The following is a 19,138-nucleotide window of genomic DNA, read 5'->3' as shown; positions in this document are numbered from 1 at the left end:
AGCTCACTCACTCACTCACTCACTCACTCACTCACTCACTCAACCACTCACTCAACCACTCACTCACTCACTCAACCACTCAACCACTCACTCAACCACTCAACCACTCAGTCACTTGCCCACTCACCCACCCACCCACCCACTCCATCTTCCTCCTAACTGAGATCTGTAGCCCTGACCACTACCTTCTAAATGTCATCCAAGAACCTCTTCAGGGGAAATATGGCTGAGTCCAAATTTACCAATTCCTTGTCTATCATCTATAGTTTACAAGGCTTGGAGCAGAGTGTATTATGAGTGTCTGTAGATTGGTTAGTTTGTACAGCAGTGTAAAAGGACTAAAAGCCAGAAACCCTTCTCCATAAGGCCACAAATAAAAGCGTCACGATCCTTTCCATTATCATCGCAATTCCATTGTATTCAGACTATATCATTACCATGTGTTAATGGAATCAGATTTGCGAAAAGATGAGTGTATCCTGCCCCAGCTGCGGCACCCGTCACAAACAACCAGTGGTTCGATCCCAGGTTGTGCCATAGACATACTTCTTGTTGCTCTGCCTGGTGTTGGGCATTGGGTGGTTTTTAAGGTGCTTTTAGCAATATTCCAGCAATATCAAGGTGGGGGACACCTTCACACATTGTTGGGGAATTGAACCCCGGTCTTCAGCATGACGAGCCAATGCTTTAACCACTAAGCTACCTCACCGCCCTGTTAAAGTACTAGCCAATGAGACACAAAGGTACATTGTTGACAGGCATTTCTTAGATGCTGATGAATGATAAAGTTTACAAACACTTATGGATAGCTTCTCTATTATATACTCACGTCGTCATATGAGCGAAATATTCTCAAGCACGATGTTAAACCCCATATCACCACCTCTATTATATACTACTCACACTTTGCTAAGGATCACAAAAAATTACAACTTTACTTAAAAATAAATTTATAATTTGAAACTGTATCCATTTAAAACTGGATAAATAATAATATGGTAACACCTCTTTAGGTAAACAGCCACTTCAATCTAACCTTATGCACTTGATACATGAGTAACCATAAAAATGCAATGAGATACTGAAACCTTAGAGGAACCATGCTTACAATAAGCTTTGATATTCACATAATAGTATTCTGTTGAATCCATGATTTGATCCTTAGCAAAGTGTGAATAGTATACTCTAATAACCATGTGTCTGTGTAGATCATTATATCACAGTTAAGCAAGGCAGTGGAAGATGATCTATTCAGAAACATAACCTTTGAAGCATCTCTCTCTCTCTCTCTCTCTCTCTCTCTCTCTCTCTCTCTCTCTCTCTCTCTCTCACCTCACACGTGCATTTCATCTCTCTATGAACACCTCACAGAAACATAACCTTTGAAGCATCTCTCTCTCTCTCTCTCTCTCTCTCTCACACACACCAACGTGCATTTCATCTCTCTATGAACACCTCACAGAAACATAACCTTTGAAGCATCTCTCTCTCTCTCTCTCTCTCTCTCTCTCTCTCTCTCTCTCTCTCTCTCTCACACACACCAACGTGCATTTCATCTCTCTATGAACACCTCACAGAAACATAACCTTTGAAGCATTCTCTCTCTCTCTTCTCTCTCTCTCTCTCTCTCTCTCTCTCTCTCTCTCTCTCTCTCTCTCTCTCTCTCTCTCTCTCTCTCTCTCCCACGTGCATTTCATCTCTCTATGAACACCTCACCTCTTTCACCCAGCTGCCCACCTCATGATACAAACCAACAAAGGCATTACTGACCAGTTCAAGAGAGTTTTCCTTTATCAAGAAAGTTAAGTTCCATGTTGATTAGAATTATTTTCTGCTTTACAAAAGGTGGAGTTAACAGTTAATCTAGGATTTAGACACCAAGCATTGGTGAAAGAATCTTATTGATAGAAATGAACAACTTTAAGTCATTTTGAGTAATTGCTTTTCTTAATACTTTCAGTTTCTGCGACTAACACTGTTTCATGTATCAGAACTTTGCAGTAAACACTTCTGGCCATTTTCGGAAACCTTTTAATCAACAGGGATGCCAAGATCATTGTCAAGCACTCAAGAAAGTTATGGCTAACATGCAAAAACAGCTGGAGAAGTTGGTGTAGGCGTCTGTTGTGGTCCTCTGTTAATTTGTCTTCTCTAAACTCAAAGAAAGGGTCCCCGAAACTTTAAGAGAGAGTCTGGCACAATAATTTACCTTACATTTGTCACTTCATTCAAATAAACATGTCATTTTGTATGTTGTTTTTGACACTTTAAGAGTAAGTCTGGCACAATAATTTAACTTAGATTTGTCATGTGATTGAAATAAACATGTCATTTTCTATCTTGTTTTTGAAACTTTAAGAGAAGCCTTGAGCAACAATTCCAATTAGATTTGACAAGGCATTAAAGTCACCAAACAATTTTAGATCTTTCTTGTTATAAGAGATTATTTTGTGAGAAATATTATGAATCTACTGAGAAACCACAATGACATGGGAATCTGGAACATAAGTATGATGAGAAGCGATATTGGAGTCAACTTTGTGTGCAGACTCTTTCAGTGTTGACACAACCCCTAGTGTACAGTACACAAACCTGTGCACTTAAAAGAACCCACGAATCCGTTGGTATATGACCAGATGGTGGCCACATGAATACGTGCAAACACCTAGTTGCGGGTACAGCAACGTGCAGTGAACTTGGACAAAGTACTGTGACTATGTGTCCCAGTCCACCTAGCTGTGAATGGGTACCTCGTTAGGATGAGAAAGCGACAATAACTCGGTGCGCCTAGTGGCTGCAAGAGTTGTATACTCCCCAGGGAGTTGAGATTGATAATACGATGTGGTGTTGAGATTGACATTCAATGATGGAGGGAAAAATACCAGCGCCTTGAGCATGCACTAGTTGCCTGGATATATGTGCGCTATATAAATATCCTATAATAATAAAAAATAAATAAAAAAATAATAAAATATTGTAGTGCCATTGGTGTTGATAATATACCCCTTGTCCTCTTGAACTGGGAAAGATTTGAAATCATTTAAGAAATCAGTTTGTCAGAAACAGGAGCTGTAGGTCAAGAGTGAGTTAGTTAGTTTTACACCACTTTTAGCAATATTCCAGCAATACCATGGTGGAGAACACCAGAAATGGGCTTCACACATTGTACCCATGTGGAGAATCAAACCCAGGTCTTCGGCGTGACGTGTGAACGCTTTAACCACAAGGCTACCCCACTGCCCCCTGTTGCTCTAGACATAAGTAACAATGAAATGAAGTGATAAAATTTACAGATTGCTTTTGGTATTCACATCTGACGTCCTCTTCAGAATGTACCAAACTAATGTGCCAAGTGTGGACATGTTTAGAGGGATGTTCCCCAAAGCAATTACAGGTCAAATATTTCTGGTGATCAATAGGGATCCAAATCATGTGTACAAATCACTGTCAATATAGACAAACAGGCCTTGATTTCTTGGAAAAAAATTAAGTGTTTACTCAAATTCCAAACTCAGAGTTTGGCAATTTGAAACAGCGGAATTTTTAACTCAACTGTAATTGTAAAATAAAAAAGCCCAAACAACTTACCGTATATGACCGACTATAAGTCGGAAATTTGATACCAGAAAATGAAGGTAAAAAATCAGACCCGACTTATACTTGAGTTCATTAATCTACCCAAAAAAATCCCGAGGTCAGGTGTGTTAATCTGCCAGCCCTGCGAACTCAACTGGCAATGTTTACCGGGATCCATATCATACTGTACGTTTCCAAAGGCAGCCAATCATATTACAATGGATACCGTCCTCGTGAACGAAAACTTAAGATGTAGACGAAAGTTTTGGGTAAAATAATGCTATTCTGAACATATTAAGCAAGAAATCGCTACCTATACGTAAATTATGGGATTTATTTGACGTATCGTGCTAGGTTATGACCTGTGACAAAAATGATTCATGCATATATTTTCGCATTAAACATCGTGTCCGGGCGTGAAGATTGAGGCGGCGATACCGATTCGTACGGGGAAAGGGACCGACTTATACTTGAGTTACATGGTTTTGGCAAGAATTTAGAGGGTTGAGAAAGGGGCCCGACTTATAGTCGGATTCGACTTATAGTCGGTCATATACGGTAAGTAATCTATCCACGAAACTCAAATTGTCTACTATGTTTGAGTTTAATATCAATTTCAGTTTATTCTGGGAAATGAATTTTTCTGCCTCTTCTCAAATTTGAGTAAAAACTCTGACTTAAGTCAAAACTTAGACTTAAGTTTGTTTCGAGAAATCGGAGCCAGGTGTCATGCAAAATGGGAACAGTCAATTTTAGCCTTGACCAACATTTTCATCTGCTACTGACCCATATGACTGGCAGATAAATATGCCATTGGAGACACAGGAAACTAGTGCTACTTAATAATCATCTCATTTTAAACATGGCAACAATAGTGATTGTGACGGCTCAAAGGCTCATAAGAGCCATGTATTTAAAGATCATACTTAATTGGAAATGTGAACCATATTTGGTATTTACACAGAGATTATTATACGATTATGTATGTCATACTGAGACATTAAACAAGAATAAAAATTCATGTGTTTCCCGAGCAAAGTAAATGTTATGCATAAATTATTACACAAGTCTCATAAAATCAGTCTGACACACATGAAAGTGTAATAATTTATTTCTTATCTATTAGCATGCTATCCGTATCATGCTCCATATCAGAAAAATGGACTGATCACAATGAAATTTCAGAAAAAGTAAAATTGTTGAATGATGTCAAATATCTTTCACAATGATGTCATTTCTCAATGACATCATTCTGACCTTATGATTGGCATGTCATCGGCAATGACTTCACTTCGGTATGATGTAAACAATACATTATGCTCATGTTGAGAAAGTTGCTTAAGTGCATGTGCAATTTTAATTGACTTGGGTATTTATAATAATAATAATAATAATAATAGTGCACATTTATAATGCGCTCATGTCCACACTAGCAGCATGCTCAAGGCACAACAATCAAAAAGTACATAGGAAGTACAAAAATTCATAGAACTGGCGGAAAAGATAGGTCTTGAGACTCGCTTTGAATGAATCAAATGTTGGAGAAAGTTTAAGATCTTGGGGAAGAAAGTTCCACATGTAGGGGGCATAATGTTCAAAAGATCTCTGATCCTATTGGTAATAAAATTGTTTATCATTTAATAAAGGATCTATCTGTGACATAAGCTTATGACATAAAAACGTGTATCATATGCAAATTACATAATTATGCAAATTAGATATGCAAATTAGATAACTTGGACTCTGTTGCCAATGCAAATCAGTTACTGAATATGCCAAAAAGAAGTTCAGGTGCATGGTTATAGTCTGTTTGCATTGAAAACGTACCGATGAATGTCAATTTAAACAAAAAAGTAAATAGAATAAGATGAAATTAAGATTGCGAATCCTCATAATTTTACCTTGCCAACTGAACATTTAAATCTCAGAATTTTATTCAACTTAGGATAAAAGTTGTTTAACAAACAATCATAGTTTCAAATCGCTATTATTGGTTTGTATTACAAGGGTGTATGCACATTAAATGAAACACCGGTACATGTAGAGTTGGTCTAAGTTAACGCTCATCACGAACCGCACGTGCATTTGTTTCACTGTTCCAACTACTGCTCTTGCCCCCTTGTAATACAAACCAATAACAGCGATTTGAATGTATGATCGTTTGTTAAACAACATATGTCCTACAATGAATAAATTCTGAGATTTAAACGATCAGTTGGCAAGGCAAAATTATGAGGATTCGCAGTCTTAATTTCACTTTATTTCATTTACTTTTTTGTTTAAAGTGAAATTCATCGGTACGTTTTCACTGCAAACAGACTATAGTCTCGCTGTATGGGGTCTTGCGTAGTCCTGTTGGGACAGGAACTGTGGACAATGCTGCATGATTGGAATGACGACTGGTGTGATGATTTGGTCACAGTAACGCTGAGCGTTGAGTGTTCAGTGGACTACCTGACCAAGTCCGCCTTCCAGGTTCCAGTGTATGGCAGCCCACACCATTATGCTGTCTCCTCCGTAGAGGTCACGTTGAATGACGTTGGCGGTGTCGAACCGTTCACCCCTTCATCGCCACACTCAATCTCTGCCATCCGCCTACTCCACACAAAAACGAGATTCGTCAGTGTATAATGTCTCGTTCCACTGCTGCCGTCGCCAGCGTTGATGAATTTGCACCCATCTCAGCCTTTAAACTGACGTTGTGGCAATGGCACGCCAACTACTTGTCATTATGCATGTAAACCTACAGGTGATTTCAGACTGTCTGGGCATGAATGCATGTGCCCGTTGCTTGTCATAGCTCATTGGCTAGATGTGCTGCACTCGTCCTGTGACGTCTCGATGACGTCACCAGATGATGATCCTCATGTGGGGTGGTTGCATGAGGCCTTCCTGACCTGGGTCAAATCCCCAACTTCACCAGTCTGTTGCACCAATTGTCGAAGATGCTGAATTGTACTTTCATGGACCTGGTAGGGTCTGGCGACGTGTCTTACACTCTGTCCCGCATGTAATCCCCCATAGCTTCATGAATTTGACTTTCATTCAATCCTGATCGACGCCCCATTGTCAGCGGAGTTTATCACTGTTTGGTTTCTTGCAACAGTGATGTCAGTGTGCGAAATCCACCCTTCTATGTTCCTCAGGATGCATGCAATTGTCATTAATTCACGTCAACGTGATTTGCACGTGTAACATCTGGGTTGTCAACACGCTTCAACTATTGCCCAGCCATTGACCGGATTTGGTAGAGTTAACATTTTCTCATTGTTTGACATCAACCTGGGCCCCGTTCCTCAAAGCGATTGTAGTGCAAAGTTGATCGTAACTCCCATACTTTAACATAGACTTACGACTGTGGTAGTGCTACAATCGCTTTGAGGAACGGGACCCTGAACTTTTGGCACAAAAAAATCTTCATTCAAAATTTACGAAAAGATAACATGCTAAATGTTTTTGGTTCAGTATTTGAGGTAGTTATCTCCTGTTTGTGTTTGTTCGTTCTTTTGTTGTTGAACGCCCCAATCAGCTTATTCCAGCCATATGGCGGCGGTCTGCAAATAATCAAGTCTGGACCAGACAATCCAGTGATCAACATCATGAGGATCGATCAATACAATGACATTGTTGTTTCTGGTTCAGGTGGATAACCCTGTTTAAGAAGCATGATACTAGAATTCACCACTTGTGTATTTAAATATGTCATTTATCAACTCCATTCCCGAAGCCAAAGCCTCGGCAAATATCACTTGACAAAGCCACGATTGATATTACCCATATAAAAAAACACTCTATGAATCTTTTATGTATGTCATTGTGGGTTAATTATAATCATGTTCACTTCATCATACAACCATTTATTAGTATCATACAAATAAACACACACACACACATATATATATATGTATGTTTATGTGTAGTCACCTCTAAAATAACACAATCTATTGCCGATGAGCCAAACTTCAACAGTATGACCTAGTTACCAACTAATGGCATCATTAAGACTAACCTGCAGGCGTACAAGAATTCAATACCATATATTTGAACAACATGGCATTATATTGCCTTACTGAAAGCGTCCTTCTCCTATTCCTAATGAGTCTACACATAAGTCGGTAATCATTGCATTGTGAAGGACACATGAAACATTTTTTTACTACATTTTTTTGGGGTTGGTTTACAGATCCACTGACCTTAAAAATAGTAAAATTAGGAACAAAATATATCCAGAATAACAAGGTTTTTCAATACTGTTGAAGGCAGAGATTGCTTCGACAACAAATATATTCCAAGGGATTTTTTGGACTTAGATATTTTCTGTCCAAAGGTTCAATATCGTTTTTAAAAAATAACCCATTTAATTTGAACTAAAACATGCCTTTCCATCTGTTTACGTTTAAAACAATTTTGCTAGCCCATTTCTGGTATCCCCAGTCATGATATTACTGGAATATTGCAACAAGCAGCATAAAACCCAATTCACTCACTAGCTCTTGAACCTGAACTCTGTTCATGTGTTAGTTTTCTGAAGCATCTAGTGAATGAGTGAGTGACTTGGAGTTAACACTGTTTTGAGCATGACAGCTTAAAATGACACAAACTTTCGGCACAATAACATTATAGTCATTATATATAATATATATAATGATCATTATTATAATGATAGTTATAAGTCTATCATCAGTGTGAAGCCCATTTCTGGTGTCCCCCGCCGTGATGTTGCTGGAATATTGCTAAAAGCGGCGTAAAACCAAACTCAGTCAGTCAGTCAGTCTATCATCAGTCTTAGATCTAGTGACAGGGTTACAACAGCATCATATGCAACACTTCAATCTAAAAAACGCAGTTGATGCTAAAAAACAAGAACTGAGAAATTTAAATGAAACTGTACTTTTGTTGATTTTTAACAAATCTTACGTTCTCACCACTAAATCCTGTATGATTCCCCCCGATATGAGCTCCTAGACAAATAATGGACCTGGCTTGGGGTTTGGCCAGTTGATGGCGGTAGCCTTGTGATTACAAAAATACCAAGCTACACTTCACATCATTCCTGGAGATTAATTCCACAGATATTTTGCATCTGGATGAAAAATGTCTGAAAGTTTGTGAATAATTCCTCAATACCACTAAAGTAGCATAAAAACCATATTCACTCCAATAAACTTGCTGTTCTCGCGTGCTCTTGAAATAGTTTTTTGGCTTAAAGTGTACACTCTACTCACAGGTTGAGCCAGAGAAATCTTTGTTCAAGATTAACATGGAATTCTTGACTCAATCATATTATGTTTTATTGGAGTCATAATCAAGAACACTTTTAAAAAGCAGAATTTTTTAGAAATAAATTGAATTAGAAAGTTCCTGAAGAAGTTTTTTTCATTTTTTGTGATATTAGAATAAAATAGATTTAAAACTTCAGACCAGACATGTTTTGCGTATAGTGAATTGTCTGATCAATTAATTCCTTATTTTGATCAATACATTCTGATAACTTTATTTTATGAAATGAAATTTGAAAGTGGCATATATCGCATTTTTACGAGTGTCCTTCAATGGGAGATTGCAGTGAATCGGAAGGACACTTTTAAGTTGTATAAAACTATTTAATTTTATCAGAAATGACAAAATGACTTTTGTCATGCCAGTTTCAAACCGAAACGGTTTCATAAAGAGGTTATTTGTACTGAAACAATATTTATTGACTGCTGTAATCTTCCATCTATGGTAACCGACGCCACGATGCATGTCAGTTGGGTAGCCTAAACCACTCCGTAGCACCTCGTTTCTTGGCAGTTGCTTCATCGGCTAACATTACTGGTGGAAACATTGGCGTTTATGTTTTTTCGACAGATAAACCCGGACACGGCAACGTTAGCAATCCCCAATGCACATGGGCATGAATTCACAGGTTTGTTGTGAAGAAACAATACATTTCAGAATGTGACCTAATTGAGAGGTCATCGGTTGTCAATCAAATCGTTAGAATCTCAGGTCAAGTTGTTACGATGTCAACGCGATTGAATATTGCTAAAAGTATGCATACCCAACGTTGACCTCGTGGGTAATAAATAAACTCAGTCATTGTGGTTCAGTCCATCTATTTATGTCTCAGGGTGATGCTTTTACCAAAGTCCAGTGAAACTTTTATTGGTCTGCTTTCTTCAGTCTATGTCTCATTACTCCTGGAAGACCAGGTTTGACCCCCACAAGCTAATTTCTAGAGTCTCCCTCCCTCTGTCCTTCCTGTCCTTCACCCACTCGTCCTTCACTCACTCACTCACTCACTCACTCACTTACTCACCATGTGGCTTAGCCAGGTAAATAAGAGGTCTGGCACTATGCTCTCTCAACCTCCAGTGCTGACAGTGTTAAATGGGAATATTGTTTGAAACCCGACAGGCACAGGTTCTGTGCAGCTCCACACAGTTTTTCTCACAATCCTTGTTTTTTCTAAGTTAAAGAGATCCAGCTGTCAGGAAAATACAAGTAACTTGTGTCTAACCTGGGTATAGGTTTTGACATGATGGTACTTCTTAATTGGAATAGGTTCATTTGTTTTCTCAGTGTCAGTAAGCTTTTCTCAGCTTCCTGGGGTGTATTCATTCTCATGGGTACAAAATCCTTGCACCGACACCCAGAAACTCAGGAGTGACTCATCCACCCACTGTCATTGACTGACACAGAAGGTGAAATCAGTATATATTAGGCTTCCATAACCTACTGAATTCTAAATGTCTGTCAAAATCTTGATTAGAAATGTTTGAGAGGCAACCCCACCTCTTCTGCATGACAAGCTATCACTTTATCCATGAAGCTATCATGCGTCTTAATGGAAAACAGATTAGATTTCATAGAGCTGCATGTCAAATGAGTTTGACATTTATCTCGCCTATATGCATTGACTACCACTTGAGGGGATTTGTCTGGAACGTCCTGAAACCCGTGTCACCAAACACCGGCTGACAGCGGAGTCAAGACGTAACACACGCCATTGCCATGACCCAGTTTGTCTTTGTGAATCCGAGCAGTTAATGCGTGACTTTTGGGGATAAGGTTCAGACAAAGACTGGGGAGAATCACAGGATGCATAATCTTGGCTTATGGACATTAAAAGACAAAATGTCAAGTCTTATTGACAGCACTGCCGCTTTTATTAATTATTACATGTCCAAGATAGGTTTTCAACTTCCTGAGGGATTACGGATTATTTGCTGGGGTTGTGTAGGACAGTGACATTATATTCACAGAAATGTTGTATTTCATTATGGGAAAGTAAGTCAGTTCGGTTCAACACGGCTTTGAACTGTATTCTTGTTTTATCATTGCGTGTCAGCTTAACGTGGACAGAAAGCTTGAGGCGATGCTTGTCTCACGTTTTCACCTCGGCAAGACTCTTGGGTATAATGCTGGCAAACCTTGGAAAATAATCGGGTGAATTGTCATTCGAACCCGCAGTTACACTTTTCTGTCGGTCCCTAGGGACACAGCTCTGCATAGTGATTCTGTGCAGGACCTTTGTCATGTCTTTGTGGGGGCGGTGGGGTAGTCTAGTGGTTAGGCGTTCGCTCGTCACGCCGAAGACCCGGGTTCGATTCCCCACATGGGTACAATGTGTTAAGCCCATTTCTGGTGTCCCCCGCCGTGATATTGCTGGAAAATATTGCTAAAAGCGGCGTAACACCAAACTCACTCACTCACTCACTCATGTCTTTGTGACACACCTACACTGATGTCTGTTTTTAAATGCTTTCTCTGAGGCAAGGACCCGTGAAGATCCGGGGTAGAATAGGTCTTCAGCAACCCATGTGCTTGCCATAAAAGGCGACTATGCTTGTCGTAAAAGGCGACTAACGGGATCGGGTGGTCAGTTTCACTGGCTTGGTTGGCACATGTCATCAGTTCCCAATTGCGCAGATCGATGCTCATGCTGTTGATCACTGGATTGTCTGGTCCAGACTCGATTATTTACAGACCGCCGCCATATAGCTGAGATATTGCTGAGTGCGGCGTAAAACTAAACTCACTCACTCACTCACTCTCTGAGGCAAGATAACTACATCCCTTGTGTGAGCCTGTTATGCAAATTACTTTGTATATGATCATTGCACATTCCTGTATTCAAGCATTTTGGCCAAATAGCTATACCATAATGAGTTACGAAAAAGGTTTGTATTGAGAAACTTATTATGATATTTTGAGAGTTAAAATTTTTGACATTTATTGACTCTGATTATACACCTAGATGATATTCTCTTTGAGTGGCATTTTAGAAGAATCTGTATCGATATGTCGCACTCACGAAATGAAAAAAGTTTGTTAAATATTGCAGATCCTATTTTACTGCACATTTAAGTAAATATTGCTAGTAATATAATAAAAGAAAACTGAAGTTTCTCATCTTTTTGGCAATGATGTCAAAGTCAGCACGTCCAGTTGCCACCATCTTGTCATTGATACAGGGAAAGAAGCTTCATGAGGCAAAAAAGCTCGTGTTTCTGATGTTTTGAAAAACAATTTCAATACCAAACATCATTGGTGTTGTATTTGTGGTTGGATGTGCTGTAAAACACTACAAAAATGATGAAACTTGTGGCAGATTTGTTTACCAATTGTACAGGAACACAAAAATATTTTTAGAACATGTATAATTTGCAAAGCATAATTCAGAATATTGGTAGTACCATGCAGCCCTGATGTATATTGGTGTTTCTTATTTACAAGGTGATAGGTTATCGCTTGGTAGTAATGGATGCTGTGACAGTACTTTAGAGCACCTGGCCAAATGCTCACTCGACCAAGATAAAACTTTATCTTTCCATGAGCAAGGTCACTCGACCTTCTATTATTGTATCAGGGCATGAATCATTCTTTACCAAGAGGGATTATCTTCTTTGGTCATGTGGACAAGGCAACCAACTTCGGATCAGAATGTCCATGGCTCGAATCCCAGCACAAGGCTTTGAACCTTTATGGTTCTACATTGAGGCACAACATGGGGCTGGCCATGCTCATATCAAATTTAAGCATAATGTGTTTCAATACCCTGTACTTTTAACACCAAAGACCTACAGACCCGTGCCAGTTATATTCGCACACTTGACGTAACTTCCATAGACTTACATGTTAATTTAGTGTAGCATAAATAATTTTCATTAACTTAATTTTTGTATGATCCAAGTCAAATTTTGCACATTTTTGAGGAATCATCTTACCTACAATCACATAATTTCTGTTTAATTGTCTGTTGCTTATTTATCAAACGGCAACAATTTAATCAACATATGTACAGTGCCGTGAACTCCTTTAACATGGCGGCCTATGGGATTGTGCATTGTGGAACCATACGTAAGCTGATAAATGTGATGTCATTAGTTAAATAGTGGTCAGAAAATTGAACTGAAATTATGTGCACAGAGCAGAGATGATTTCAAATTTGCCTGTCAAATTTTACAACGATCTATCCTAAACTCACATCATGAAAATGATTTATGCTACACTGAAATAACATGTAAGATCTATGGAAATGATATCAAGTGTCCGAATATTACTGGCACGGGTCTGTAGTTCCTGTCCTCCATTTTGATACAATGTAAAGCCCATTTGTGTGTGACCCCTGAAGAATCAGGTTAGAAATGGTCTTCAGCAACCCATACTTGGCATAAGAGGCAACTAACAGGATCAGGTGGTCAGGCTCGCTGACTTGGTTGACACATGTCATCATATCCCAGTTGTGTAGATTGATCTTCATGCTCTTGATCACTTGATTGCCTGATCCAGACTCAATTATTTACAGACCGACACCATATAGCTGTAATATTGTTGAGTACAGCGTTATACAACAAACCGACCATTTGTGTGTGTCTGCAGTCATATTACTGGAATACAGCTAAAGTCAAACACTAACTGGTCAACATGAACAGTTATCTAACACTAAGGTGAAATTGGGTTTAACGCATGCTTGAGAATAACACTCATGACGTGCATTCGTAGGTGTAGTCTTGTACTACAGACTGAAGCTGGTTTTATAGTGCTAGCCCACTGAGATACCAGCAGTGAGCATGAATACCCCACTCTGACAAATTATAAGGACGACCAGTCCTTGTTGTACCCATTAATGCCGAGCCAAGCAGGGACCAACAAGTACAATTTTAACATCTTTTGGAGCAGAGACCCTCTCGGCGGACGCTATAAGGACAAGTCACTGGGGTAAGATGGTTGCAGCATGCTGCTGAAGAAGTAGAAACCAAGTGTTCCTCTTCAATACCAATCATACAGCAATGAACATATTGTTGACACCATAATCATGATCTGTTTGAATGTGGGCTTTGTGTAACAAAAATTTGTTTTCTTTCCTAGTTTCTTTTTGATCAAATTGCTGTATTGATGGAGTTTTGTGTACAAGTGAGTGAGAAACCTATATTTGTTTCCTCACCAATTGCAGCATATTTTAAAATGTGTCGTAAAACTTTGAAATTTAATAACAAACTAAAATTAGTCCCTCTCAAATTGTTGTATCCAAAGTTTACTGTATGAAGGTCACATGTTACTTTAGGTCTTGCAGCCTTTGGCTATTGTTGATGTCTACCTTTATACTATAGGCACTAGACTTAGGTCATGGCCTACTAATAAAAAACTCCAGGGCCTAGATTTTCGAAGCTCTCTTATCGCTAAGATAATCGTAAGTGCCATACATTAACATTAACTTACCACTATCTTAGCTTTAAGAGAGCTTCAAAAATCTAGGCCCTGGGTTATAAAGAACTGTCTATTTTGTTTGACAAAACAGGAAATCCTTTCAAAACTCACCTGAGAGCTACCATTACTGGTGAAATACTCTGACATTGGAATATAAGTGACTGAATTCTTAGTTGGTCAGCCTCCTATTATCTCTTTGTGGGAGGCACCTGCAATTGGAATATATGTTACTAACAACTATGCTTGTCATAAGAGATGGCTGCTTGTCATAAGAGGCGACTAACAGGATCAGGTGGTCAGGCTCGCTGACTTGCTTGACGCATGATGATGCTCTTGATGTTGATCAATGGATTGTCTCGTCCCAACTTATCATTTACAGACCGTCACCATAACGTGGAATATTGCTGAGTGCAGGATTTTCAACAAACAAAGAAGAAAGGGATGAATACCTTTGGTCTTTGGACTGTTCATTCAAATTGTTTGCATTAATGGATCACTGGATTGTCTGATACGGACTCAGTGATTCACAGACTGCCATCATGTGGCGTGTACAAACAAACATACAAAACCTATGTGGGGAACATCAAAATATTCTCAAATGTTGGGATTCCCCAGCAACCCGTAGGAGGCAACTTAAAACCCTTGGAGCATAATGCTGCTGTAAGTATCAGACCTTGACTAAAGTCCTCTGTAATATGATGAACACAGCATTTCAGAGAACCGTCTCACTCCTCCATCAGGCGACTGAAAGAAAATTGGTGCCCCTGCCATTGGCATGCAGAAGGGCCTTGGTTGTCTTGCTGCTGGAAAAGGTGCCGTCTGTGTTGGCTTTGTTCTTGAAGAGGCTGTAAATCTGATGGCTGACAGGGCCAAAGTAGGGCATGGTGATTCTGATAATTAATGGGGCAGGTTTGGATCTTGGCTTGTAGTTGGCGGGCAGTGAAATTGAAAACTAAAACTAAACTAACTGAATATGAAGTTGGAAATGTACTATCCAGGGAACTAAAAGTGATTCTCTTTGTTAACCTGATGAAATAATTAAGTACATGTGTAATAATAAATGGAGAACTGAATGTGAATGCCTTTCAACATATGTAAATGTGTCAAGAAACTTAATGTGATACCTTAAAGTCTATTATCTACACTATCTAACTCTATTGCAGCTGGCTGTGTGGAAGGTCTATTTCAATGAACTATTAAATTCTGTTCATCAATCTACCTACGTCCTGCATGGATGATCTATCAAAATGACTCATGATGAGATGTCAACCTAAATCAAATAAGACCCAAACTCAAGTGCATCCGAATCGATGGTTTTCCTCATGGTCAACGATACATGGTCTGACCGCATGGGAAATGTCATACTCCTCAGTTTCCTGCAGGCAAGTTTACGTTTACGTGGCCTGTTCCAACTGTCTGTGTTCAGACCGATGGTAACCGCCTCCGTGGTGTAGTGGTTAGAGCGTCCGCCTGGAAAGCGGAAGGTAGCAGGTTCGATCCCCGACCACGTCATACCAAAAGACGTTAAGATATGGTACTTGTTAGTCCCTGCCTGGCGCTCGGCATTAATGGGTACAATAAGGACTGGTCGGCTCGGAGTCAGTATAATTTGTCCGAGTGGGGTATTCATGCTTCACTGCGGCATGGTATCTCAGTGGGCTAGCACTATAAAACCAGCTTAAGTCTGGGCTAGTACAAGTAGCTGCACATACACATACACATGCATGCACGTCGTCATATGAGCGAAATATTCTCAAGCACGAAGTTAAACCCAATTTCACCTCACCTCACCTCACCTCAGACCAATGGTCTTGTTCACCAGATGAAGGTATAAGAATATAATCCAAAACGTCGTCTGAGATTCAACTGAAGCATAGCTCCCTGCACACTAAAACCACAAATGCGTTTTTTACCTTGACAGTAGGACAATTATATCACAACACCAAAAAGTCAATCTTTATTCTCGGACAACTCCACTATATGTAGAGATCAATATACTTTGTGATCTCTGTTCCAATAAATCTATATTTAGATGCTAACAGTCCGTGTAGTGCGTTTTTTATACCTCCTCACAATGAAGAGTAATCAGAGTCATATTTCGGGGAAAGCTTGAAATAGGATCAGATAGGAATTTGTAAAAACCTCGCAGCTGTGATCTTGCAGTTGTAACATGGCTAACAAAAGAAGACTTTCAACATGCTCTGGGAAATAACTCTGATTATGAGAAAAGAATGAAAAAGAGAAAAGGGACAGTTCTGACATTTTAAATTAGTTTAATAACTGTCACATAACAAATTAAACTTGAGCTCAGTTATGTCAAAAAGCCATGTTTGTACAAAGCTGGTACATTTTTTGTGACAAAAAGTACAATAGCAAGCAAACAACTAAATATGTTATTAACAATGAACTGTACAATATAACATTAGGCAGTATCACATCTCGATAAACAATTTCCAACATCATTTTGGAGTATTTGTCAAATAAACATGATATATTCCTTCACTTGCAAATTCAATCCTGTTTCAGTTTAATTTTTTCTGTATTTTTGAAAATAAATTCAATATTAGGTAGAAAATATGCATTTCATGTATAGAATATATATTTTAAACATGCCTTGTCTCTCTTATTGTTTTACAATTTTATTTTCATAACTGAATGAAATTTATGTATGTGTGTCATATGTACACTATTTGTAAATTGTGAATGGAATGTGGTTCATTTTGTTGACACAGGGATCTTCAATGGCTCTTGTTGAAATAGAATATTCAATAGCATCTTTTTATATTTCAAATATATATGCTTGCTCAAAGGTTGACCATTGCAAATAGATAAATTCAACAAAAATCTGAATCAATGCTTTTCATCATTCATACTCTATTTCTGGATTTGGTTTTGTTTCTTCAGGTACTGTATGTTTTCTTGATTTGTTTATTGTGTACAATACAAATACTGAATCATGTATGACCTGATATTTACACCGTTATTCTGGGTAGTTTTTATTTGTCTTGAAACAACTTGGAGAATTCATTACCAAGAATCCAATTTGAAACCTTACAAAAACTAAAGAAGACACATATTTGTATGAAATTTTTACCAATTACTGAACACTTTACATTTTAATCATCTTAAATGAATATTTCTCACTGTGCTGTTGTTCACTATTGCAAAATAGTATGTTTGTTCATGTGTAATACTTTTTTGATGGTATATTCCATATATCTGTTTGGTATACTATTCCTTTGATGAATGCTGTTTTGAAACATCTTTAAGAATTTTGTCACAATTTCAGTTTCTCAGTTCAGTGAATTAAAATTTCTTCTTTTTTTTTGCAAATGAGGGAATACCATTCTTATCTGTCACCTGAATATTATGTATATATTGCATAATACATCATGCATTTATATATATGCATAATTTTCAGCATCTCTGAAAAACAAAATAGAAACATAATGTACAACCCATGAATACCAGTATGCCTGACTGGTACTTGTGAGTAACTGTTTAAGGCGAAAATGTTTGGTAGCATGTTTGCATGACCTTGAGAAGGGGTCAAGGCCCAAGGTCAGAAAACATGCTGTTGGCCTTGAACAAAGTCACTAACAAGTCTGTTTTTACAGAAAAAACATACATCATCCTCACAAATGCCTCATTCATTTTGAACTATTTCAAAACATTTTATTATGACCTGACAAGTCAAGATGCATGCTTCTATCGCCACGTCACTCTGACACATGAGTTTGCATATGGCTCTTTGGTCTCTACAAGCCATGGCTAGATAAAATAATCTACAGGACTGTTCCACAAGAACAGCCATACTGAAGCTTAAATAAGGCAACCATTATCCTAAAGTAAATATATCACATCTGATACCATTCTTCTGCACACCAAATGTTAATATTTGGTTATGCATAACCTTTGTATGGTTCCATGTCATCACAGGTATAGAATCCTTCAGATACTTTGCCATCACAATGCTTCCAGACAGCTTCTTCCCAAGCTATGTACATAGATACAGTTCATTTTGTCTTCAAGAACATTGTCACTGTTTCATGCTACAAGACAAACCTTTTGAAATCTTTCAATCTGGATGTGATTAATATCAGTTGAGATTATCAAGATCGAAGGTCATCGCACAACCTCTTCCAGTGGCTTATGACGTTTCAGTAGTTCCAATAGTTTTTAGTTATCCTGAAAGCAAATCCTGCCAGCAGGATTTAACAAAGCTTTTGTTCCTCCAGAAGCTCTGGATCTGACAAAGTGTTCTTGTTCTTCTGTTCCTGCACATGAACACTTTCCATGTTGATGGTGTCCGACATCAGAACGTCTCACCATTATCAGTTATGAAGATGTTTTTCTTCACGAAATTTTCCATTCATGACACCGTGTAATTTACAATCAAACATGCTTCAGCAGGTCGCGTTGTGTTCATATTGAATAATACATTTGTAGGTAAGCATGGGATGACAGCAACAAGAATACTCCTGAAGTGTGAGATCTCCACCAACAAAGTCTTCATCCCATGAAGATCAATATTTGTTTTTGAAGATCACCCACCACACTCACTCGGCACAAGTAAGAGGCACTGAATGTTTTACCCAATGGTGTGTGCATTCTCATATATTCATGTGAAGTGTTATCCAAGGCATATACCTGTATCAGTTCAGCTGCGTTTCAGGAGTGTTGAATCTTCACAAGAATCTGACCTTGTCTCATCACTATACCATGGTGGTGTCAGTCTTTACAACGCTGTAGGTAGCCCCATTCTGCTTGTGATATTTACTGAAGAAGGTTTTGTTCTTGCCGATGAAGAGGTTCTTGAAGGTGTTCCTGAACTGCTGACTCATGATGCAGTAGAGGATGAAGTTGA

The 19,138-nt window shown here is 38.6% G+C and overlaps 1 protein-coding gene and 1 long non-coding RNA gene across 2 annotated transcripts in view; one reads left to right on the top strand and one right to left on the bottom strand.

Moving 5' to 3' along the window:
• The first annotated feature begins 1,158 nt into the window (after positions 1 to 1,158).
• On the top strand, positions 1,159 to 17,372 carry LOC124276544. Its single transcript, XR_006898562.1, has 3 exons — positions 1,159 to 1,169; positions 10,038 to 10,047; positions 17,293 to 17,372. It is a non-coding gene; the product is annotated as an uncharacterized LOC124276544 (long non-coding RNA).
• LOC124276543 (G-protein coupled receptor dmsr-1-like) overlaps positions 16,528 to 19,138 on the bottom strand; it is a 96,864-nt gene continuing 94,253 nt past the window's right edge. The window contains 1 exon segment of the mRNA XM_046712181.1: positions 16,528 to 19,138. Coding sequence (XP_046568137.1) covers positions 18,987 to 19,138 — 152 coding nt within the window. The 3' untranslated portion in view covers positions 16,528 to 18,986.

The sequence above is a fragment of the Haliotis rubra genome, unplaced genomic scaffold (genome assembly GCF_003918875.1).
Source record: "Haliotis rubra isolate DU_JTF1 unplaced genomic scaffold, ASM391887v1 Scf21, whole genome shotgun sequence".
Classification (NCBI taxonomy): Eukaryota; Metazoa; Mollusca; class Gastropoda; order Lepetellida; family Haliotidae; genus Haliotis; species Haliotis rubra.
The sequence above is the reverse complement of the archived record's forward strand: the minus strand, read 5'-3'. Positions and strand labels throughout refer to the sequence as shown.